The 23,367-nt window shown below is 55.9% G+C and overlaps 8 protein-coding genes across 8 annotated transcripts; 3 read left to right on the top strand and 5 right to left on the bottom strand.

Annotated features, from left to right (window-relative positions):
• Positions 1-322: 322 nt before the first annotated feature.
• LTHEOB_11827 (Sterol esterase 2) lies at positions 323-2,722 on the bottom strand (the record flags this gene model as incomplete). The annotated part of the gene is made up of 1 exon (XM_035508626.1): positions 323-2,722. One exon carries the CDS (start codon positions 2,720-2,722, stop codon positions 323-325), a length of 2,400 nt encoding a protein of 799 aa, XP_035365660.1.
• Positions 2,723-3,723: 1,001 nt separating this feature from the next.
• LTHEOB_11826 (ATPAse AAA+ type core protein) lies at positions 3,724-8,290 on the top strand (the record flags this gene model as incomplete). Its single annotated transcript, XM_035508625.1, has 4 exons — positions 3,724-3,895; positions 3,950-5,781; positions 6,148-7,418; positions 7,486-8,290. 4 exons carry the CDS (start codon positions 3,724-3,726, stop codon positions 8,288-8,290), a joined length of 4,080 nt encoding a protein of 1,359 aa, XP_035365659.1.
• A 639-nt stretch (positions 8,291-8,929) lies between these two features.
• On the bottom strand, positions 8,930-10,353 carry LTHEOB_11825 (Glycosyltransferase family 25; the record flags this gene model as incomplete). The annotated part of the gene is made up of 2 exons (XM_035508624.1): positions 8,930-10,000; positions 10,150-10,353. 2 exons carry the CDS (start codon positions 10,351-10,353, stop codon positions 8,930-8,932), a joined length of 1,275 nt encoding a protein of 424 aa, XP_035365658.1.
• A 1,083-nt stretch (positions 10,354-11,436) lies between these two features.
• Positions 11,437-12,915, bottom strand: LTHEOB_11824 (Autophagy protein; the record flags this gene model as incomplete). The annotated part of the gene is made up of 2 exons (XM_035508623.1): positions 11,437-12,779; positions 12,831-12,915. The coding sequence occupies 2 exons, from the start codon at positions 12,913-12,915 to the stop codon at positions 11,437-11,439; spliced, it is 1,428 nt and encodes a 475-aa protein (XP_035365657.1).
• A 319-nt stretch (positions 12,916-13,234) lies between these two features.
• On the top strand, positions 13,235-14,369 carry LTHEOB_11823 (Myb-like DNA-binding domain protein; the record flags this gene model as incomplete). Its single annotated transcript, XM_035508622.1, has 4 exons — positions 13,235-13,615; positions 13,884-13,955; positions 14,002-14,051; positions 14,162-14,369. The coding sequence occupies 4 exons, from the start codon at positions 13,235-13,237 to the stop codon at positions 14,367-14,369; spliced, it is 711 nt and encodes a 236-aa protein (XP_035365656.1).
• A 2,876-nt stretch (positions 14,370-17,245) lies between these two features.
• LTHEOB_11822 (Alcohol acetyltransferase) lies at positions 17,246-18,640 on the top strand (the record flags this gene model as incomplete). Its single annotated transcript, XM_035508621.1, has 1 exon — positions 17,246-18,640. The coding sequence occupies one exon, from the start codon at positions 17,246-17,248 to the stop codon at positions 18,638-18,640; it is 1,395 nt and encodes a 464-aa protein (XP_035365655.1).
• An 803-nt stretch (positions 18,641-19,443) lies between these two features.
• Positions 19,444-20,049, bottom strand: LTHEOB_11821 (Isochorismatase family protein; the record flags this gene model as incomplete). The annotated part of the gene is made up of 1 exon (XM_035508620.1): positions 19,444-20,049. One exon carries the CDS (start codon positions 20,047-20,049, stop codon positions 19,444-19,446), a length of 606 nt encoding a protein of 201 aa, XP_035365654.1.
• A 719-nt stretch (positions 20,050-20,768) lies between these two features.
• On the bottom strand, positions 20,769-23,213 carry LTHEOB_11820 (Ferric-chelate reductase; the record flags this gene model as incomplete). The annotated part of the gene is made up of 8 exons (XM_035508619.1): positions 20,769-20,775; positions 20,831-21,952; positions 22,031-22,129; positions 22,189-22,376; positions 22,429-22,492; positions 22,545-22,671; positions 22,721-22,971; positions 23,032-23,213. The coding sequence occupies 8 exons, from the start codon at positions 23,211-23,213 to the stop codon at positions 20,769-20,771; spliced, it is 2,040 nt and encodes a 679-aa protein (XP_035365653.1).
• Positions 23,214-23,367: the final 154 nt, after the last annotated feature.

The following is a 23,367-nucleotide window of genomic DNA, read 5'->3' as shown; positions in this document are numbered from 1 at the left end:
TCCCCCAATACTTTTGATCGATGATCGAAGGATTATGTCGACCTCGACTGTTTTTTTTTTTTTTTGGCTGCCAATCGCTGATCGGAATCACTCGTTGCAGAAGACATAGCATCTCCAAAACTACATAGTAAGCCATGTCGAGACCTAAATATGCTTGAATTAAATTAACATTCATCTATGTGTTCGTGTTTTCGTGTATCCCGTCTTTCCCAACTAAAAAGGAACCATGAGGTATCTCTTAGAAAAGAAAAATCCAACCTGCTCCAAACCAAGTATGCTGTAGAACGAAGAATGCGAATATTACCAACGAGTAGCACTCATTTCACGCAGTCGCCACCTTCCTATCTACCTCACCCGCAGATGAAACCTCCTCCCTTAACTCGCCTGCCGACGCGTCTATGCCCACATTCGCTGCCGGCTGCTTCTCAGCCTCCTCCGCGATATCGCGCCGTCCTGTGCGTCTCCCTTCGAACGGTCTCAGATCCTCACAGCCCTTGGGTACCCTGCACGCAGCCCTCACCTCCTCGGGTGCGGTGCGCCAGATGACATCACGCACCTCCTTCCCGACCTTGTCGAGCATATCCATCGCCCAGATGACATCGAGGTGTTCGTATCCCTCAATAATCTTGCTGTGCACCACGTCAACAAAGGGCTCGCGCCCACGCTCGAAACGGCGCAGCAGCCGCCGGCCGTCGACCAGGTCGTCGCTACCTGCAACCCAGAATGCCATGGGCGGAGCGTGCTCGTCATACCAAGCGAAGCGGCCGCGGTCGCCATGGTGGTGGTGGTGGTGGGAAGATGATGCAGTGCCGTTGGCGCCCTGTGCATTGTGCGAGTCGTCTGAGGATGAGGAGCCGGATGTTTCCACCGACTGGGAGCGCTCTGTTGTGTGCTCACCACGGTGAGTGTCCGTGTTGTAGTAATCGTGCATGCGCTGGTCCTGTTGAGCTCCCTTCTTCCTTTCCTCTTCGTCTTCGCGCTCTTCCATCTCCTTTTCCCGTCGCGTCTGCAGAATGCATTTCTGCGTCGCGAAGCACTCACGGCCCAGCCACCAACGCATACTCTCCGCCGACACGTACACAGGAGCGAATTGGAAGAGCCGGTTGCGCAGGTCCTTTTCCCATCGCTCGTCCGACCAGTTGAAGAGGAAGGAGAAGATTCGATAACCCATGGCCCCGTAGAACTTTCCGGGAAGAAACGCGTGCATGTGCATCATGAAGGGAATGAAGGCGTGGATACCAAACATGATGCGGAACATGCCTGGGCTGATGATGCGCATGAACTTGAAATACATTTTGCCAATCAGAGGCCCGGCATATGCGGCGGGAGCGAGGGCGCAAAATACGCTGAGCTTCTCACCGAGCTCGGGGCGCTGTTCCTTGGCCAAGGCGACGAGGGTTTCGGTGGTGCCCTGAGAATGGGCGATGAGGGCAAGCTTGGGGAAACCGGTCTCGTGGAGGACCCGGGACACCAGGGCAGGGAGGTCAATCACACCCATCTGACGGATATTCCAGGCCCACATGCGCGGGTCGCTGTATTCCAGGAGGTTATGGCGCGGAGTGAATCCGCAGCGGTTGTTACCCAACCAGACATCATACCCAGACTTGGCAAGGAAAAAGGCTAAGCTGTCATCATCGTTGGAGCAGAAAGCGCCGGATGACTGGAGGAGCCCGTGCATCATAAGAACCGGATACTTCCTTTTCTTATCGAAAGGAAATCCGTCAGCATTGTCTTTGGCCTCGTTGCCGTTGCGGAAGACATTTGGGGAATGCGGTGCCCTCACCGGCGTGGAAGCTGGTTTGTGGTCGCGGGGATTGTAAATATGCCAGAGTTCTATGATGAAACCGTCTTCAGTCTGAACACTGAATGTCTCACAGTCAAGGCCGACGCGGCGGGCGTAGTATCCAACATCGCAAACAAGCGGGTCTGGGCCGCCTTCTGTCGGGACAAATTCCTCGTTATCTCCAGGTGAGTTTTCATGATCAGCCGTTCTCGTGTCGATTGCTTCATCCTGATGCTTTTGTTTTTTCCAAGCCTTGGCAGCCTCTCTTCTGGCAGCTTTCCTCCTCTTCTCCTCTTCGTAGAATGGCCGGTACATGTGAGGGTCCCGGAAGGTGATTACCCTCCAAAGATACTGGAACAGGAGCGGAATGCTGGTGAAGATGGATCCTAACATGATGACATAAAGGAAAAGAAAGGAAAGAATGGCAGAGGAAACCCTGAAGGAGAAACACTGCAGATTTCGGAGCAGTCCTGGTGGTCCATATACAGGCAGAGGCGGAAACAGAGGGTTTGTCTTGGACATAGGGACAGCCTCCCTGAGTGGAGCATCTGGATTCTGTGTTCGATGCGATTCCAAGCTGGCGCGATTCGGGTGCGCACCATGAATGGTACCGTCTTTTGCCTCGCGCGTACGGGGCTCGAGGGGCTCGCTCTCTGTCGGGTCGCGGTCGTCAAGCACGTCCTTCAGCTTGTTCAGCTTGACAGCCTCCTCAACTGGCACGGCTGGCAAGCGCCCTCCGTTTGCAGTCACTATGACTGGATCCTGGGGAGTGATAAAGCGGGCCTCGACAGCCTGGGTGGAGCCGGTCTGGGCATCTTCCTGGTCGGCGGTGAACTGGCCTAGACGTTGGGCTTGGTGGGCGAATTCTATGGCGGGCTCTGCTTTTGACTTTATGGTTTCCTTTGCCTTGGCTTTGGCGGTCGATGTCTTGGAGGGCATCGTCGTTGTTCGCAGCGGGGCGGCGGGGGGAGCGAAAAGGTGCAGGGAGGCCTACACGGTGGGTATCATGGGTAAATGAGTGAAAGAGGCTGCAGAACATGGCAGCCGCAGCTGAAATTGTTTGGTAGAGGCGCAGGATCGACAAGCGGATCCGGCGCCTGATTGCGCGCAGATTGCGCGGTGGAAGGCTGGATGGGGTGCATGCTGCGCGCCATGCCAACAGACTCGACGGTGGATGACGTAGAGTGGTAGGGTGAGGAAGATCCCTGGTCTTAGCGCCGTCCCGAGCTCAAGCCGCAAGACGCCAATTGCCGGCGCCGGAGAGCCTCCTTGCATTCGATCACTTGTTTTCAAGCTCGTCGCTCTCTGTTCCCAGCCCGTTCGATTACCTGCGTCTTGATGTCCGGCAGCCCGCTGTGTGGCCTGAATCTAAGACTATCCTGCATGTATGCACGCCGCGCCGTGAAATATCTGCACGCTTTCCCAATCCGTCAGAGTGCAGCCCGAAATTCTTTCATCTGCTCTGAATCTATTGGGATAGCGGGCAGCGGCGCATCTCGCCAACCACGGAAATCGCACGGCGCAGATAAAAATGACGTGGAGCAAGCATCTGCCTCTCGGCGAGTGCTACAATACCTACTGCGCTCCCTGAAATGATAGGATTATGTCAGCCGTCAGGGTATACGTTTCTTGGCATTCCACTTGCTGCGCGTTCCATGGCATGGGACGCGGGTCGTCTTTCGCGCATGTGAAAGCCGCGCCGTGAAGGGACTGATCTTGGCAGGCTGCGTCTTGAAGGCAGGCGATGAGACGGTCGGCATTTGTTAAGTCGCTGCAGTACCACCCAGGGCTTGAAGCGGCTCTGCCTCTGCACAGAGCGGAGCCCCAGACTCGGCGCGTGTCCGTTTACCTCGGCAGCCCCAGCGCGTGCGACGCCGGCAGCAGTGCAACCAACGCCGAGCTTGTCCATCGCGACTCTCCGCGCACCAACCCCATCCACCATGGCCGTCGATGCCGCCTTCAACCAGCGCAGGCGGCGCCGCAGGAGAAGACGTCAAGACAAGCCTGCCATCTCCGCCCGCCTGCTCCCCGACGACCGCCTGAAGGGCGAGGTCGGCGTGCTGTCGGATGACCTCTTCCAGGACCTGTTCCCCAAAGCACCTCGCGCTTCTGGTACGCCCAATTGATCTTGCGATTCCTTGAATTCTGCTGAGAAGCTTCGTCCAGCCGAGTCCCCTACCGGCACTGTAAATCGCATTTACCATGTAGCAATCACGCCGTGGGTCCCCAGCTCCGTGAGCTCGCCTTCCGCCTGCTCGTGGACCATCTTGCCGGTCCGCCCGCACGACAAGTCTGACCAGACTGCATCGCTGCCACACTCGTCGCTCCAATTCCCCGCGAAGTCTCTTGCCCTGCAGTCCTTCGCCCACGCCCTCCAGTCCGCCGCCCCGAACCGGCCGCCGCGCCGCGACACCCCAATTGAGATTCGCATTTTGGACGCGGTGCCGCTGGGTCTAGAAACTATATACGTTAGCATCGATGCTGATGCGCTGCGGAAGTTGGAGGACGTGAAGGCCAAGTTTGGTGGAGGCTTTGGCACCCAGGTCAAACAGCTGCGGCCGAACGGCGTGCAGAAGAAAACGGACCTCGCCCAGGAGGAGCGCGCCTGGAGGGATGCTGTGCGGAAAGCTCTCCAGGTTCCGAGCATTGTCCACACCAACGACTTGCTGCCGCTGCCCATCGAAAGCCACCCCATCACCCACCAGCCTCCGCCGCCCGCCCGTGTCGTGTCCTGCGAGCCGGTTGCTCAAGGCCTGCTGTTACCGAGCACAAGAATTGTCGTCCTGCATTCGCGTAGCTCCAAGGGTTCGAAGCGTGCTCAACCTGCTGTTCCTAGCCCACGTCCGGCTGGCACTGAGGACGAAGATACATCCAATGAGACGTTCTACTCGGCCGCTGAGGACCGGACTTCTTCAGACGCACCGTCGCCTCCTACCGACGATGAAGCCTCGACCACCGATAACTTGGAATCAGAGCTCTCAGCCAGTGATGCAGGCGACCTTTCTGATGACTCTGACGATATGATATCCCTGAGCGCTCCAATGCTACCGCCGCAATCTTCCGGTGTGTTGTCTGCATGGACGTCGGCTACCCCACGTGCTGGAGGCTTTCAAACGGGTATGATGAGCCCCGGTGCTGGCTCGGTGTACTCTACCTTTACCTCAGCTACGGCACGCGGTGGCGCTAAGGGTAGACTTTTCAAAGCTGTCGGTCTTTTGGAGCAAATACCGGAAGAGATGGTGCATCCGAAGCCTGGTTCGGATGACGATGAGGAGGCCCGCATCTTCGTCGATACCAATACATTGGTCAAGGTTGGATGCTTCTCTGGCGACTGGGTGCGCATCAACGCATCTGAAGAACCCCAGGGTCACGGTCTGGGCACATGGGGTCTGGGGAGTGCCTTTGGAGAGGAAGAAGAGGAGCAAGCAGATTATCGGACGGTCAAGATTTTCGGTCTGCCAGAAAACATGGTGAAGAAAACTGCTCGCTATCCGGTCAACCGCGCACATCAGCGCATGTCCAGCGTTGCTATGCGATCTTCCAGTACCACCATAAGTTCAGCCTATCTTTCTCCAATTCTGCTCGCCAACCTTGGTAGCCCCTCTCACCTCCGCATCTCCGCATTACAACATCCTCAACCCTCCGGAATTCCCAAGTCCTCAATTCAACGGCCTAAGGTCACTTCCTCCTCATTACCTCCGTTTGCAAAAGAAGTCACTCTGCTCAAGCTCTCCACGCCCCTCTCAACAGATCGATTCTTGCAACCGAGCTTATTTGCTGGCCTCAAGGATTACTTTGAACAGAAGCGCCGTATCGTGAAAAGTGGCGACCTTGTCGGTATCGCGGTAGACGAGGCTTTGGGCAGAGCGATTTACCAGGGTGCCAGCCCTGAAGGAGAACTTGGATCAGAAGAACTGCTTTCAAAACCGAAACCTGACGGACCTACCGCTCCTAGCCAGGATGCGGCTTCATCCTTGAAGAGTGTGGCATGGTTCAGGGTAGGTGCAGTGACCTCGGCTGTCTCTGCCGAAGCGCGGGAGGATGGAGAACTATCTGACGATATCTGGGGAGGAAATGTGTCAATTGATGCAGCAAACACAAAAATGGTCCAAGCAGGCAGCGAGCAAAGTAAAATCCCCTCAACCACCAACAACTCCTGGCAATACTATCTTGGAGCCAAGAGAATCCCAGTCTCCCAAACTTCTTCCAGTACAAAGCCCGTTGGATTTGCAGATCTACCTGGGTCTTATATTTCACCTCTACGACGACGTCTACGAGAACTCATCATGGCTGCCACAAGCCCGCGTGCCATTCATCTAGGACTACCACCTTTGGCAGTTCTGATCACTTCCAACCAACGCCAGATTGGAAAGGCAACTGTAGCGGAGAACGCATGTGCGGATCTCGGTCTACACTCCTTTTCAATTGACTCCTTCGACATACTGACTGAAGGTGGCTCTGGTGGAGGCGATGTCAAGACTGAAGCATTCTTGAAGGCGCGCGCCGAACGGGCGCTCTCTTGCGGATCCCAATACACCGCATTGCTTCTGAAGCACGTTGAGGCTTTGAACGCTGACCGCATTGTTGCGGCTTTAAAAGAAGTCCTTGCCGATTCTAGAGTGCTAATTGCAACGACGACCGAAGTTGACAAAGTCCCTGACGGCATTCGGAGCCTTTTCACCCACGAACTTGATATGTCTGCACCAGACGAGGCCGAAAGAGAAGGAATTCTCCGAGGCATTGTGGAAGACCGCGGAATTCGACTGTCAGCAGACGTTGATCTCTCCAACATTGCAGTGAAGACTGCTGCGCTTGTCGCTGGCGACTTGGTTGACGTAATCGACCGCGCCCTCGTAGCCAAAAACAACCGATTAGAGGCCGTCGTAGCCGCTGCGAACAAGAACCTTCCGGAAGATGCACCTCAGCCAACCCTGCAAGACCTGCAATTGGCTGGTGGATCTGCAACTGTCTGTCTCTCAACAGCAGATCTCACCGCGGCCGTTGATGCCGCGCGAAAGAACTTTGCCGATGCCATCGGCGCGCCCAAGATCCCGAACGTGCAATGGTCCGACGTCGGTGGTCTGACCAATGTTAAGGAAGCCGTAACAGAAACAATTCAACTTCCACTCTCTCGTCCCGAGCTCTTTGCTCGCGGCATGAAGAAGCGAAGTGGTATCCTCTTCTACGGCCCACCAGGAACAGGAAAGACATTACTCGCAAAAGCCATTGCCACTTCCTTCTCCCTCAACTTCTTCTCCGTCAAAGGACCTGAGCTGCTCAACATGTACATTGGTGAATCCGAAGCCAACGTCCGCCGTGTCTTCCAGCGCGCAAGAGATGCTAGACCCTGCGTCGTCTTTTTCGACGAGCTGGATAGTGTTGCACCAAAGCGTGGCAACCAGGGTGACAGTGGCGGCGTCATGGATCGCATAGTCAGTCAGCTGCTGGCCGAGTTAGACGGCATGAGCGATGGTGATGGCGGCGGCGGCGGGGTCTTCGTCATTGGCGCCACCAACAGACCGGATCTACTCGACCAAGCCCTGCTTCGTCCAGGTCGCTTCGACAAGATGCTGTATCTGGGCGTGAGCGACACTCACGAGAAGCAGCAGACGATCTTAGAAGCGCTGACAAGAAAGTGAGTATCCTCTCATTCGTGATAGTAACTTTATTTTCACTATGATGCTAACAATGATTGAAAACAGATTCTCTCTCCACCCTTCCCTTTCCCTCGCCCGCATCGCTTCCCTCCTCCCCTTCACCTACACTGGCGCCGATCTATACGCCCTCTGCTCCGACGCCATGCTTAAAGCCATCACCCGCCAGGCCAACGCCGTCGACGCCAAAGTCAAACAGCTCAACGCCGAACGTACTGCTTCAAACGCTGCGGATTCGTCGCAAAAAGCTCAGCTACCGCCCATCACCACCGCGCACTTTTTCGACCACCTCGCGACCGAGGTGGACACGGCCGTCATGGTCACAGAGGAAGATTTCTTGAGCGCGAAGGCGGAGCTGGTGCCGTCGGTGAGCGTCGACGAACTGAGGCATTATGAGCGCGTCCGGCGGACTTTCGAGGGGCAGGCCAAGGAAAAGGAGAAGGAGAAGGCGGGTGCTGCTTCGGGGCAGATGACGATTGGTGACGCGGCTGCAGCCGCGGCTGCGGCTGGTCAGGATGGAATCAATGGGGTTGGCGGCGGTGGAGGCGGAAAGGGAAAGGGGAAGGGTAAAGCTGGTGGTGCACGGGGTAAGGGGAAGGGGAAAGCGATAGCATCTGGAGATGACGTGGGGGATGAAGAGGGAGAGGACGACGATGGGAACCAGGCAGATGGGGTCGCTGAAGTCGATGACGATGAGGATGAGTACGTTATCAGGACTGATCATTTGATGACGGCGAACGGGTCAGCGGGGAAAGGAAAGGGAAAAGCGGCCACTGCTGAGGTAGAGGGTGGTGATGGGAATGCAGCGGCGTTTGGGGAGGGTGCCGAGGGAGATGAGGATATGTATCAGTGATGGTGTCAGCGGGGATAATGTATTGGTGGTGTGTTTTCTTTGTTCTGCACATGATTGTGTTCCTGATGCTATGTTTGATGGGTGGATGAAGAGGCGCCCTGGACGCTGTTCTTGCTGCATGGAAATGACTGTACTATACCAGGAAGAATACAAACAACATTACCGCCTCTTGAGTCTTCGATACTGCTTCACCGAAGTCTAAAACAGGCATGTTACCGGCATTGAAACTGATGGTCTTATTTGCTTAAACACTATCAGCAAAATCAATGAATCGAGTTAAGCTCGTAATACGTGAAATAAGCCCATGTGCTTAAGTTTCCTTGTGATTAGCGAAGATCTACCGCACTTTCATTGCATCTGGCCATCTGACACATTTTGCTGCATTCCATTTGCTATAAAAGTCGCTGACCCTACTTGATCCATGAAAGAAATTGGGAAAAAGAAAAAGCTTGCATGAAACGGGGTATTCAAGAAGCGAAGAAAGACAGGAGGTTGAAAGCCAAAGTTTTTACAAGAGGCAAAAAATGGTGTTGAGATCAAAGAAAGAGCATTTACACGTTTAAGCGTAATGCGTTGGCAGAGGCCCCTGCTTACGGTCGTTACTCTGAACTGAAGTATTCCTTTTGAGCTTCTTTTCCCTCAGCCGTGCCGGCAGCTCACCAGGTTATCATCCGACTTGTTCCAATTACAGCGGGCGCTGTACATGATGTTCTCTGTGTAGTTCTTCCCACCGCTACCGACCTGTCCCTCATTCACGAGGCTGGACGGCAACCCTGCGGCAATGTGGTGGTGGAACATCTCCGGGTTGACGGTGAAGCAGCGCAGCTCACGGTTGCGGCAGCGGGTGTGGAGCCACAAGTCGAAAGCCTGCTCGTTGCCGTGCTCCATGGCGAGCATACGCTGCACGCTGGTACCCGTGACGGCGTAGGCAAAGGTGCAGATGGGCCCGGCCGCGTGCTGCACCCACCGCGTGTCCTCGCTGTCGCCCGACATACGGGGGTCGTACGAGCCGATGGTCGGCGGCAATGTCGGGTCATATAGGGTGATGTAGTCGTCCTCGCCGGGGAGCTCGCCCGGCGGCAGCCGTTTGACCTTCTTATCCACTAGTGGCATCTTCTCCTCCGTGCTGCTGGTCGGTGCCTTGACCTTGGCCTCAAGGTTCTCCTTTTCCTTCTGTTGCTGGGCCTCGGTGGCGGCAGGGGTCTGCTCGGCACCCTCGTCCGGTGCTGCCACTGTCACAACCTTCTCAGTCACCACCTCGACCTCTTCCGTCTCGATCAACTCGCCCGGCTCGTCGTCCTCGTCATACGGCAGCCTCTCTCCACAGTGCCCCAGCCACAGCACATCCCAATCCTCGCCCCACGGCCACTCGCGCGTCTCAGTTCGCGGCACCGTCAAATTGCGCACCGCCTCGGCCACCAGCGCCGCTTGCTCGTGGATACGGACGTCCCAGTCCGCATCGTCTTCCATGATTAGGGCGGACGAATAGTTGCGGGCGGCTTGCATGACCTGCAGATGGCCGAGCCAGGCCTTCGCGGAGCCGTCATTGAGTATGTGCGATGGATTACGCGCGACGAAGGCCGCAACCTCGGCATCGGTGGGTGGTCGCTGTGCCGGGATTGTGATGGATAGGTTCGTACGGCGCGCAGCGGCCTGCAGGCCGGCAGAGCGCCAGGTCTCGCGCGGGGAGACGGCAAGGATGGCGTCGAACTGCGCCGGAAGACTGTGTCAGCCATTCATGCTTTTTTTTTTTTTTTTCGTGATGTTTCGTGATGCATGGATGTTTATTTTTGGTGTTTGGAATTGAGTGCTAGCAGGGATGGAGGCGGCTGGGAGATGATCCCGGGCTGACTACTTACCCCAAGCGTGGCGTTGGCAGTACCGACAAGCGGGGCCACGTCGCCGGCAGACAGGTAGTCAGACCAAACGGTGGGGGTGAATTCGGAAATGGTCGCAGGCAAATGCGCTGCGGCCTCCTCATGGTTCCAGAGCAGGAACAGGATGGCGATGATGAAGAAGGCGAGCACGGAGCTCGAGCGGCGCGAGTGAGTGAATGGCAGCATGGCGGCTGGCGGCGGCGGTGGTGATTGTTTCGTGTCTTGGTGGCAAGATCTCTTTCAGAACGGTCTGCTTATCTTCTTATTGTTTCTTCAGATCGCGGTCATAAATCCATGGCGGCATGCGCAGAAAGAAGGGAGCCACGGAAAGAGAGAAAGGGCGACGGACGGGCGCGCGGGTCAGAGCGAGCGGCGGCGGCGGTGGAGGAGTCGAGACATGGACTGAGCTGGAAGGAAAAGTCGATTTGCTTCTGGCGGCGCAGGCGCAGAGGAGGACCCTGTTGAGATTTATTACTACGGGCATTGCTGCTCGGCGGCCATAGGGCTGCCGGGATCCCGCGGGCCTCGTGCTACTCCTCCTTCGCTCGCGCGGCGACTCTAGCCGGCTTTGCGTGATAGCGCGGCGAAGAAAAAGTCACGACAGGCGCCGCGATTGGAGGAGCGGCCGCATGGAAAGGAGTGTCTGGCGCTTGGCGACGCCGGTGGTGCGCGGCGGCGCGTGTTGTTCAATTGGTCCGAGGCTGTAGTGCCCCTGCGTGCCATGCCGTGCTCCCGCATACGGAAACATTCGAGGCCCTCAACACCGCAACGCTATACAAACATCACATGATCCCAGCATTCCGCCGCATCTTCGTCAGAGTGCCCTTGTCACCGCGGCTTGCCATCGTCCCACGCGTGCGACGAAGACACCGCCGGGAGATCGCACGACCTCAGGCGCAAACCGTTTCTCTAAATTATTTTCGCCGGCCGGCTGCGGCCCCTAATAACTAGCGCCGGCATCTACTCGCTCCCCACACTTTCGGCCTGATGGCCGGTTCTCCAACCTGCCCTGCTGCTCATTTCCGAGATTGCTTTCATCAAACACGCACCTTGCGTGTCGTGCGCATATCTAAAACACTCGTGACCCCGCTCTAGAGCTATAACGCCAGACTCATCATGCTCGTCGTTGCTTGTTTCACGACGGCTTGCATGCGCTGCACCAGCCCGTAACGAGCTAAATCGGACCAGGTCCTGGGCGCATTCCTCGCTGCCCAAGCCTCCTCATTTCCTCACGCATCCGCAAGGCTTCATTTCCCTGCTGGGCTCCGCTCATCGCCGTGTCGTCGGTGTGGCGCTGCGCTGCCGCTGGTCCATATCGCTGGTTGACGCAAGCAGGTATTTGCAGCAGATAAGCGTATCTTTGCATGCCCGCGTCCACGTCTCCTCCTGGTTGAAGCTGAGCTTGATACTCGCGTCGCGGATCTTGTCCTTCCGGATCGTGTACGGCAGCTTGAATCCAAACTCGTCCATCTGCCGCAGGCACTCCAGGAAAGCAACCATGGCGTTGTCAAACCTCCTGTGCAGGAAATTCAAGCCGAGTGGGAGGTCACCGCTGCAGTACAACTCCAGCACTGTGACCTTGGGCTTCGGCGGGTGCGCTGCGTCATCGGTAGATGCGGATGGAGGGAAGTCGAGTTTCTCGATCGTTGAAGTCGAGCCCATGGGACACAGGCGATAGCCCTTGAATGTGTAGCCCACCTTCTCCGCAACCGTTGCCAGAAGTAAACACGTCTGCCCCCACGCAGCGTTGATCTCCTCCCAGCCTACCATGACTGCCGACGTCCTGCCTAGGCGCAACCCGTTAATGGTCGCGAAGTTGCCATCGTGGCCGATGGTGAAGGTATCGTTGTACACGTTGGTGCGCTGCAGCCGCTGTGCCTGCTTTATGTCGTGATCGTACCGATTGTTGACACGATCACGCTCGCTCTGGAACGACGCCAACGTGACCGCAAAGGCGTTACGTTCCTTCCAGAACGCCTCCTCCTCTTTGTCTAGCTCTTGTGCTTCGGCGTCTAGCGCAAGCAGCTCCTCATCCATCGCCGCCTTCTCTTGCTCTAGCCGCTCTAGCTCTTTCATCGCTACTTCCTCAGCCGCGCGTGCATCTTCCAGCTGCTTGCGCGCCAGCGCCACTTCCTCCTCGCTGGGTATATCCGCGTTGGCCTGCCGCAGATACTCGACGTACGCGTCACGCTCTTTTGTGGCGGCCCCAAGCCGCTTCTGCAGCCCTTCGACTAGCATATCGGTGCATTCGACGCAGATGGGCTGATCGATATCCGAGCGGGCGGACAGAACTTCAAATAAACGTTGCACTGTCTCCATCTTATCCGACATGTTCTGATCCCCGTCGAGTCCTGCACTGTCCGGGCGGCCACCGTCAGGCACGATGTGCGGGGCTTGGGGCACAACTTGAGATTCGGTGAGCATGACGAAGGACATGGACGGGTGATGCCGGGACTCGCGGCCATGTCTGCTCGAGGGGATACTGCGGCGGAAGGTTGGCTGCGACGCTCGGCTGGAGACGCGGTCGTAGGCATCGCGGCGGTCTTGCGAGTAGGCGGGACGGGACTGGTGTACGGAGAGAGGTCGCTGCTGTGCGGAGGGGGTCGTAGAGTCTGCCCAGTTTTAGCAATAGAGGAGCAATACGAGTGCGACGTGGCTAGCACCTGTGAGGAGCTTGAAGGCGGCGGGATTTAGGTCCTCCAGTGAGCCGTCGAGCTTGATGGGTGTGCGGCACTTCTGGCAATACATCGTGGCAAATATAAGAGTATTAAGATAATGTCATCAAAGCTGCAGCTCTCAACGCACTGCAGAGTGGTGTGCAAGAAGTGGTTTGCTGAAAGAAGAGAAGCTGTTTGCTGGTGTTTGCAAGCCGGCAAGCGATGGGAAGCAGCTCCCACTCATGCATGACGCATACGCACGGGCCACCCGATTTTGGCCGTGACGCGCATCGACGCGGTGTCGCGCTCGACTGAAGCGGAAGTCTGAGTACCTGCGACTTCCCCCCCGCCTTGGATTTCAATCCCCGTCTACATGCGGCGCCTCACCCGCGCTTCATGCCGCCACACACATGGCTCATCGTTCCCGCCTGCTGCCGCCTGCAGATGCCGAGCACTATGACGACCTCTCCGAGCTCGAGCGTGAGCGCCACGAGAATGACATGCGCCTGAAGAACACGTTTGAGCACATCTTCGAGAAATACTCGCGCGACTTTACTGATATTGGCGACGAAATCGACCTCGAGACCGGCGAGATTGTCGTTAACAACGGTCACCTTGCCCGCTTAGAGGACGAGCGCGACACCGGCGAGGATTTTGAGGATTGGTCCGGAGAGGGAGAAGAGGACGAGGACGACGTGGTCGACGGATATCCCTACGAGCGCTACGGGGTTGCGGACAGTCTGGAGGAGGATGAGCTTCTCAGCTCCCCACCACGCAATCGTAGTCAACGCGTGAGTATGCCTGTAGAAGCTCTTGCGACTATGCCAATGCTCACTTGGCAGACATCCACGATTCGCCGCCCATCCACTGCTACGACACCACACCACCACACCCAGCCGCGCCCTGCTCGAATTTCAAGATTTCCTCCTGAGCCTCAGCACACACCACAAAGAATGGACTTGACCCAGGATCCCGCATTCTTTCAGGCTCTAGGCCAGAGCATTGCTCAGGGGATTGCTCAGTACATGTCAAATTACCACGACACCCCTAGAGCTGCAGATCCAGTCTGGGATGCTCCTCCATTACCCCGTTCCTCCCGTTCTGCACGCCGTCCTGCGCCTCCACCACCAGGTAGGCGGCAGATGATCCCCGAGTCACCACGGCATCCGCCATCTAGGTCGCTGTGGTCAACTGGGCGTTCAGCTGGCCGCCCAAGAGCGCAAGATCGTCCGTCCGAACGGGCCCCTGAGCCGTCACCCAGCATTCGCAGCAACGCATTGCCTCGACAAACACTGACAAATGCTCAACCCCAAAGATCACGATATAATGTCCCACAGTGGAACGAAGTTGGGTTTGAAGAAGAAGAGGGAGAGAGCTTTCAAGAACCTGAAGGCAATGGCCATCAAGAAGCAGATTCTGTGGACATTGTGTATGAGGATCAAGATCAAGTCAATACGTGGGCAGAAGAAGATGACGTTATGGATATCGAGGGAACCAGCGAAGTCGTCGAAGATCCTCTTAGGATCTCCGAGATGGACGACATAGGAAATCCAGATTCACTCCAAGTTTCCGATCATGCACCAAACCATACTCAACAGTCTCTTTTCACACGCCACGATCCTGATGCAACGTCCCTGACTCCGGGCGGACCTCTCACTGGTCCAATAGGCATTGGAAATTCCAACACAGGGTATACAATTCCTCCAGAGGCAGTACAGCAGAGCCCCAACAACCCCACCACGGAGAGAAGAGGAACCAATGGGCCTCTCTGGATGGACGGAGACAACGAGCTCTTCATTGAGCTTAGGGAGGCTCGTCAGCTGTCAATACCGCAAATATGTCGTTATTTTCCGGACAGGTCCCCCAAAAGTGTCTCCGCTCATTGGTACAAAGTTCTTTCCAATCGCCCAGATAAGACTCGAGGTCCGATGTCGGACTACGTCCGTCAAGCCCTAGAGCGTGGCCCGATACTGGCGAACAAGTTGAGATTGAAGCCATATGTCCCCAAGGACCCTAAAAAAGCAAAACCTCACCTTGCAAATCTTGCCGACCCCGACGAGTGGCTGGACCACTCCCCACACACGGTACCGGATTCTGGGTCGGATGCTTCTGTTCGCTCCAGTCAAGAACTTAGCACAACACCGGATCCTCAGATGCTGGCTGTCAATGAACCATCGAACAACATTTCGCAGACATTTGAGGGTACTGAAGAGGGAGGCATTGTTCCCACCGATGACCCGAAGAGACCATGGGGCTGTGGGAGATGTGGAGCCAAATGGACCTCAAAAAGGGGCGCGAGATATCACTTCGCAGTTCCGGAAAGATGCATGCCACAGCCAAGTGGGCGGCTGAACCGTGGACGGAAACCGAAGCACATTATCCCCCAAAGAGTGCAGCCTCCGAAGGTCGTGCCTTTTGGTGTGGATATCTCGACTGGAAGGCCTGCGACATTCAACCCCAACATCCTTGTGAGGGAGGACATGCAACGGCCGCACCTTTGTGTTCTGTGCGGCAAGTCATGGATCTCACATTCCAACGCCAGGGAACACACGAGACGGCCTGAAACATGCAAACCAGAAAACTGGCTGACCAACTACGACCCTGCTGCACATAGAAAGAGAATACCAACGCAAGAAGCCATTGATGACGGTGCTCAGGAAGCGCAACCGTCCAAACGGCAGAAAAGGGACGATACTGCCACACAGCAGTTATTGGAGGCCGCAGGAGGACGTACACCACAGGCGCCTCCGAAAGATGACCACGTCAGCGCCACCGCGCAGCGTCCCACAGATTATCTCCCACAAGACATGGCTCAGCCCATGAATGACGTGCAATTTGTGCAGTATGCAGCGCCAGAACCTGTCTCGGCTCCACGACGAGGCTTTCCGAAGCGCTTCACTGTCTCAGATCGACCGTCGGTAGTCGCTGGTTCAAGCAAACAAATACCAATCGATCCGAAGCTGATCGACGCTTCCAAGGTGATGGAGGCGGTGCAACAGCACACGAGTTTTGCTCAGCAGGTTCTTGGAATCTCTCCACCTGAGCTGCAACGGGATGAGAGTTTTGCGGCCAGAATGACTAACGGCAAGACCGCAGCGATAGGAGCAGCTGTAGTGGCGCGCGATCACGGCAGTTTTTCCAACAATGATGCCCAACCACCATCTCCTCAAGCGCAAAGCGCCGCTAAATCAACCGTACAGCAAGCTCATCCTTCGAAACGGCCTGGGCAATCTCATGAAGAGGATATCTCGCCTGCTTGTGTCAAGCAACGATTAACCCAGGCTGTTAGCGATGATTCCACACCCAGGAATGGAGCCTCTGCCGCATCGATCCAAGCTCCAACTATGCAGCTCTCCAATGCCGGTGAAAGGTCATCATTACCAAAGTCCAGTCCCAAGGCAGAGGCGGATACTCGAAAGAAAGCAACGCCGTTGAGGTCTACGCAGAAAAGTGTGGCATCAAATTCGGCATCACAATCAGCCAGACCAGCTAGCAAAGCTTCTTCAACTAAACAATTACCCAAAAAGCCTAGACCTAGTGCTACTCCCCGAACAAAATTGACTGGCGAAACAGCAAACAGCTCACCGCTCAGCCGTGCGGCCAGATCGGAGCCCCGTCCTAGCGCTAGCTTTATTGACTTGTTGGCGGACGTGTCTGAGGACGAATTAGCATTATGATGAATTTTCTTTCCCTTCTCTACTGCATATATAATGTAAGGGCGGTTGTTTTCTGATACGTGGGACACGGTGTTTGCACGATAAGCATACGTTTGCAAAAGTTTAGCTTCAGCGGCATTGCTACTGATGAATTGGGAGGAGGTTTGAACGGTGTTAGAACGGTGCATAGGCTCTAGCGCTGGTTTGAAAGGGACGTTTGATCCGTGTGTTAATGCATTTTTTCGACAAATCCCGACAATTACTCTATCTGACTTGAGAGTGCTATCTATCGACAATGGTCAGCATCGCGCAAAAGTTGCCCCAACAGGCAAGGGCTACGTTGCACGGGCCGACTGGAATCTGTTCCGAGACCCGCATGAAGCGGTGTGAGCATTTAGAATCCTGCGGCAACACGACCGACTCCGTTGCAACTTCGTCTGCGCTGTTGTTTTGACCAGCGACTCTACATTGCGCTAGCAGTGAAATTACCAGCAGTAACAGCAACTTGGGTCACCAGAGGCAAGATGGCGGGCAATGAGCAGCACTACGTGTCCTTGCGACCAGCCGGTATGTAGGCAAAGGAACGCCAGGCAACGAAACTCTGACCGCTCAGGAACCAGCGAGAGGCGGTGCATCATGCGTCACGCCTTGGGATACTATCGAGGCCTCATTGTAGCCGGCCGCTACACCATTCCGGACGGGTTTCCTCTCGCTGCCAAGGAGCCATTCTATCCCGCGCTGAAGCATTGCATTTCCACACACCCAATGCTTAGCGCCGCCATTAGAGGAGAGCTCACCGAGACACCGGAATTGATCAGGCCTGAAACCATCGATCTCTCAAACCACATTGAGATCACCCAGCCTATCAGCTCGGCAGCGGATACCCGTGGCGAGCTGGAAGCCATCAAACCGCTCCTCTGCCACACCCACGACCAGCAATTCCCCGACACCTCGCGAATTCCGCCTTGGAAAATCGTCGTCATCCCCATCAAAACTGCCAGCGCCCCATCGGCCCAAGCATTTTGGCTCCTCTTCTCCTACTCGCACTCGCACGGCGACGGACCGTCCGGTCTCTCCTTCCACCGCACCTTCCTCTCCGCGCTGCGCAACCCTAGCGCCGCCGCCGCCGCATCATCAACCTCTTCCCTCAGCGCATCGGACCCCATCTTCCATCCGCCGGCCAAGCCGCTGCTGCCGCCGGTCGAGCAAACCACCGAGCTGCCCATCACCTGGCCCTTCCTGCTGCGGCCTTTCGTGTCGTCGTACCTGCCGACCAGCGTGCGCAGCCGGCTGCCGTCGTTCGGCTCCAAGCACCTCTTCTTCCGCGCGTCGGTGACGCCGCACCGGCCCGACGCCTGGACGGCGCTGCCGACGCGGTACGACGCTGGCGACTTCCGCACCGGAGTGGCCTTCGCCGTCGCGGACGGCAAGACGGTCGACGGCATGCTGCGCCGCTGCCGCCGCCACCACGGCGTCAAGCTGACGGGCGCCCTACACGGCGTCGTCGTCCGCGCCCTCAGCGCCGCCCTGCCGCCCGGCCCGGACGCGGCCTCGTTCGTCGCGCAGACGGCCATCGACCTGCGCCGCCTGATGCCGCGCTTCGGCGCAGAGCTGGCGAGCGAGCGCAATTGGGATGGTGCCATAGGGCTGTGCGTGAGCGTGGCGTACCACGCTTTCCCGCGGGACGAGGGCGACGTCGAGGCGATAGGCGTGGACGGCACCGAGGACATCTTCTGGAACCGTGCGAGGGAGTCGACGAGGGTGCTGGCGGAGAGGTCGAGCACGTTGACGGACCAGCCCATCGGGTTGCTGAAGTATCTGACTAACTTTAGACAGTGGCTCGAGGGGCAGGTGGGCAAGCCGAGGGAGGGCAGCTATGAGATTAGCAATATCATGGCGTTCGATCCGGCTGAGGGCGGTGAGAAGGAAGCCAAGGAATCCAAGGGCTGGGAGGTCGAGAGGATGTTGTTCTCTCAGCCGGCGAACGCGACGGGGTCGGCCGTCAGCTTCAACATTGTTACGAGGAAGAATGGCGATATGGTGGTCACGCTGACCTGGCAGAAGGGCGTGCTGGGGGTCGAGGGGGATGAGGAGGTTTGGGCCAAGGGTGTTTGTGCTAGCTTGGAGAGGGGAATGAGGGCGCTCTCGGGTGTGCAGTAGAAGGACGTATCTGTGATTGGGTCCAGGTTTGGAGGTGGATGGAGTGGAAAGATGGATCTTGCCACTATCAGCGTGCGCAATGTCTATTTATGACTGACTGTACGAATTTTCACGGTATATATCCTGCATGTTACGCATGCTGATGTCTATGGAGTGTTACACACTAGGAAAACTCTAGTTCTCTTTCCTGCCTCTGTTCGTCTTTCGTCGTTACTACGCGCTCTCGGGCCGTCTTGCTCTGTCCCAAACTACTGTTCGAGATATTGGAATTGAGTAATCTGAATCCTTAGGAGATAATATGAGTGATGAAAAAAACAATAAAAAGACATCGAGACCGGGCTAAGGTAGGAAAAGAAGAAGAATCAATGCACCGAAAGATAAATTGACGGAAAAAAAATTCCTTTGGATGGATGCCAAGTGCGGAGGGAGTATAGGATGGGGGAGATATTGAGAATTTGAACAAAATAGAGAGCAGAGAAGGGGGAAGGGATGGCATTGGTATTGTTGCGCCTTCAGCCAAGGAGGGAAAAGAAGCAGTGTTCAAAGGCTCTGGGTTGCCAATGAAAACGGCTGAGCGACTGAAATATAATATCCCCTTTGATGGTGAAATGAATTAAGCTGTGGCCCAAAGAGTTGGGAGGGGGAGGGGGAGGGGATTGAAAAGTTTCGGAGGTACAACAAAGTCTTTCACCGCTTCGCCCACCGAACTGCCAATTGTCGTGATGGCAATAAAAAATGCTTTACATAAGTGATCACAAAGTAGAATCTCTTTTGCAACGCGACTAACTTCGCATGCACCCTGCTCAAGTGAGCCTCCATTCTGAAATCATTTCAGATGTAGTCATGACTTCGCAGAATTCGTTGTTGAGACTGGCCAGGTGGACTGAATGGACAAGCTCAGCGTCGTAGGATTTCCCGTCGATCGTCTTTTCATACGTTGCGGTAGCGTCCTTGATCAACAGAATGCGGCCGGGATTCAGCTCGTTGATGTCGGAAACAACGTGGAGATTTGCGGCCATGCGAACGGTAGTGCTGACGCAATGATCTGTTGTAAGACCTACGACAACAAGAGTTGTGATCTTCCGTTCGCGAATGGCATTTTCGAGGTTGGTGCCGATGAAGCCGGAGTTGACACTTTTGGAGAAAATTGGCTCGTCGGGTCGAGGGGCTGCGTAAGGCTGGAAGGCGACGTTTCCGCGGACAGGGTGTAAAGGAGACGCTGCAGAAGTAGAGTGGTGGCAAACATGGAAGATGTTTGCAGGCTCTACTTTTGCTCGAAATGTATCGAGAATGGAGGCGACGTTCGTCTCGAAGTCTGGTGTCGACCTCGATTTGCCCCAGTGTGTTGGATGGTCAAATCCTTGCTGAATGTCAATCAGAAGCAGGCCGTATCGAAAATGGGTAGCCATATTGGTGTCCTTAGATATGGTTGAGTGTAAAAATAAGAAGTAAGAACTGGCTTTTAAGATTGCTGAGAGCTTGTACTTAAATGCGCGGAGTTGACTCATGAGGCGCAAAGTTTTGTCAGCCTCCCCACATCTGTTAGCACGCCCTGTGACAAGCCCACGGAAAAAGAGCAACGTTCGCCCTGTGCTTTCACGTAAAAAGTACTAATCCATTTCTCATTTAAGGATATAGATGGATAAAGTGTCGTATATAGTAGTAAAATTCTGATGAAAACCTTGATCATGGGATAGGCAGTCCGTCAGGATTATCCACTCAAAAGGTGCCCGGCGAGATAAATCAAAGGTGTGAGTCTATCGGAGGATCTATCAGTCCATAAGCACGGATAAAGCATTCAAGCGCTCCAAGTATACAGGAGTAAATGTGGCTCCAGAATCATATCCAAATAACGTGTCCTTTCAGGCTACAGGTTCTTTACTCATCCGTTCATGGTACGAGATTTCGGGGCAAGAGTTCATACTGAGCAATGGAAACAAGACCGACTTCTCCAGCATTGCTCCAGACGAACACTAAGCAATATTGAAGAGGCATTTTGACAGTTACAGTTATCTATCGCGTCATTTAAGACAGCGGGTTGGATAGTTTTTAATTGATATCTACTAGCAGACGTAATAATTGCTGTTCTTTAAGAAAGCTTGGATATACCTATATTCAACCTCGTAAATTACCATCTGGAAAATGAATGTTAGCAAATGTGTAGCAAAATGGAGGTAGAAAGTCACTTACGAGAAATGCTCGCTGTGCAAGTACACCTCTCTCGCCCCCTTCCCACTCAACACACCAGCCTGCACCTCGGCGGCAGCGTTCCTCACATCATACAGCATCCCCGCCGGGCCGCACACAGCTATTGCGAGCGAGTCCCCTTCCGCCTCGGCTGCACACTCCTTGATGATGTTCCTCAACTGTGGTCTGCCTTGCCTCCAGGCTACCAATCCACCATCACCCACTCGCACCCTCTTCTCTCCCTCCACCGGCGCCGGCGCCGTCTCCACCCCCGCCTCCTCCTCGGCCGCCGTCTCGCCCGTGACATGCACGGCAACCTTCACGGCCAACTCATCACCCACACCACCAGCGCCGTAGCCGTACCGCTCCAGCAGCCCCCTGATCTCCTCTGAGTACCACCCGCGCGTCCGCACATCCCTCGTCGCCACCACGATCTTGACCTCCTTTGCCCCACCGGCGGCTCTCGCGCCTTTCTCGGCCGGGCGGCCATCGCTCGCTGCTCTCAGCACCTCCTCGACCACGGGCAGCGAGAAACCCGCGCCCGACCCGCCCACGATGACGAGCACCCGATCGAAGGCGGCCAAGCGGGACCGCGCAGGAGAAGAAGAAGAAGCATCCCCGTTGCCAGCACCACCGACACCGATCCCTCCATACGGCCCATCCAGCGTAACACCAACCTCAGCGCCCTGCGGCCGCTCGAGCGCGAGCGCGTGCAGCCGCGCCGTCAGCCCGCCGCTGGCGTGCATCGGCTTGACGACGAAGCGGAGGACAGCATCTTCCCTTCCCACCACTCCTCCCTTCTCCGCAGGGAACGACGACGCCTCGTCCGCAGGAGGAAGCGAGCAGATGGTGAAAGGGTGCGCGGACACGCTGTGCCGCCACCAGCTCAGGCCCTTGGGTGCAAAAAAGCGCAGGAAGACGTGCTGGCCGGGACGCCAGACGAGCTCGAGCGGCACGGCTTGGCGGGCGACGACGGAGGGCCGCAGGCGGATGGTGATGGAGAGGTGGTCGTTGGGGAGGGCGCGGAGGACGGCGGTGTGGGAGGAGCCGTAGGCGAGGAAGGTGCGCAGCTGGGAGAAGAGGAGGGAGGAGAGGTAGAGGGTGCCGGTTACGATGAAGTAGTCCCTGTTTTTTTTTGTGTTAGCTGGGGGTCTGGCGGGTGTTGAGGGTACGGGATTGGGAGAGGTGGGGGTGTATGTATACCAGGATGTTAGGCGGAAATCGCAGTGGAAGAAGAAGAATATGATGAATGTGAAGGCGGCGATGAAGTGCGTTGCTTTGAAGAATTCGTAGAACCGGTTCCTGTGTGTGTGTGTGTGGTTAGTCGGCGCCAGTGTGTGGATGGTTAAGGAACAAGATACCTGATTGGTCCGATTGACATGAAGGTAAGATAGGCTTGAAAGATGAGAGCAACGACGCCGGTCCAATACACCATATCAGTCTTCCACTTCTTGACCATATCGCCGTACCAAATGTGGTAAACAATGAATGGGAATGTGTGAACTAGTGCAAGAACGAACATGGCGTAGCTGGTCCAGCGGTGGAAGACCTGGTGAAGTTGGTGTAAGTTTGTCGTTTCTGACTACGAACTGCAGACTAACCTGAAGCTTCTCATGCGAGACGCCAGTCAAAGCCGTGACCCAATTGGCCTTTGCGGCCAGAACGCTACATCTATCATAAGTTTTGTGTTTTGAAGTAAAGAACAGCTTCTGCTTACACGACGAACGGGAGCAAGCCAACGGCCATCCAGCCAGTCCTGGTTGCGATTGGTGGTGACGACCCAAATGAGAGAGAGCCATCTTGCTTGTTGGGCCAGTAGTACGGCTTTGGACCGAGAGTCATTCCTGAACAGATATCAACACATAGCATCTCGAAATAGAGATTGTTACCGACCGAAGAAAAACACGGCGCCGGCAAGTCCGACCAGCAAGTAAGCCAGCGAAGGAGAGTACCAGCCGAAGATGCGAAGACGATAGCCGCGATAGCCCACATGGCGTAGTGAGGCTTGAGTATAACGCCAAAAGCCACTGCGTTGCACCGATTGAGGAGTGATCCTGCGGATTATGTTGCTGACGGTGAAGAGGCCAATCATAGCGAGGATGAAGTAAACGGTAGTGCGGGCATAACGATAGTCGGCCTTGTACCTTCGCAATCCATTTGCGTTAGCGTCGTGATCATCACGTCCGGATCTCTCGTTGACTTACCAGTATCTCCAGAATCCGCTTCTGTACGCGCACTGCTCGGGCGTCAGTTTGCAGGTGTCTGCTCGCGATGAGTGCAGCATGACGGGCGTGTCGAGCCACGGAGTTCCTCCGCCGCCCATGTCCATGTCCATGGCGAGACACGGAAGCACAATGGCCAGCAGCAGCAACGGGGACGGCGCCATTGTCAATCGAGTTGGCAAAGATACTAGTCAGCTCTGGTGTTGTCTCCTGGAAGTCCAGCGGAAGTGTCGACAGGTTAAAGGTGGACGTAGGCCTGACAGGCCCCACGAGAGCAAGTTTCCTAACTGTATGCGGGAAGCCAAGCGAATGCAAGTC

Source organism: Lasiodiplodia theobromae (genome assembly GCF_012971845.1).
Source record: "Lasiodiplodia theobromae strain AM2As chromosome Unknown scaffold_53, whole genome shotgun sequence".
NCBI lineage: Eukaryota > Fungi > Ascomycota > Dothideomycetes > Botryosphaeriales > Botryosphaeriaceae > Lasiodiplodia > Lasiodiplodia theobromae.
Note: the sequence above shows the minus strand (reverse complement) of the source record. Positions and strands in the feature narration are given on the sequence as shown.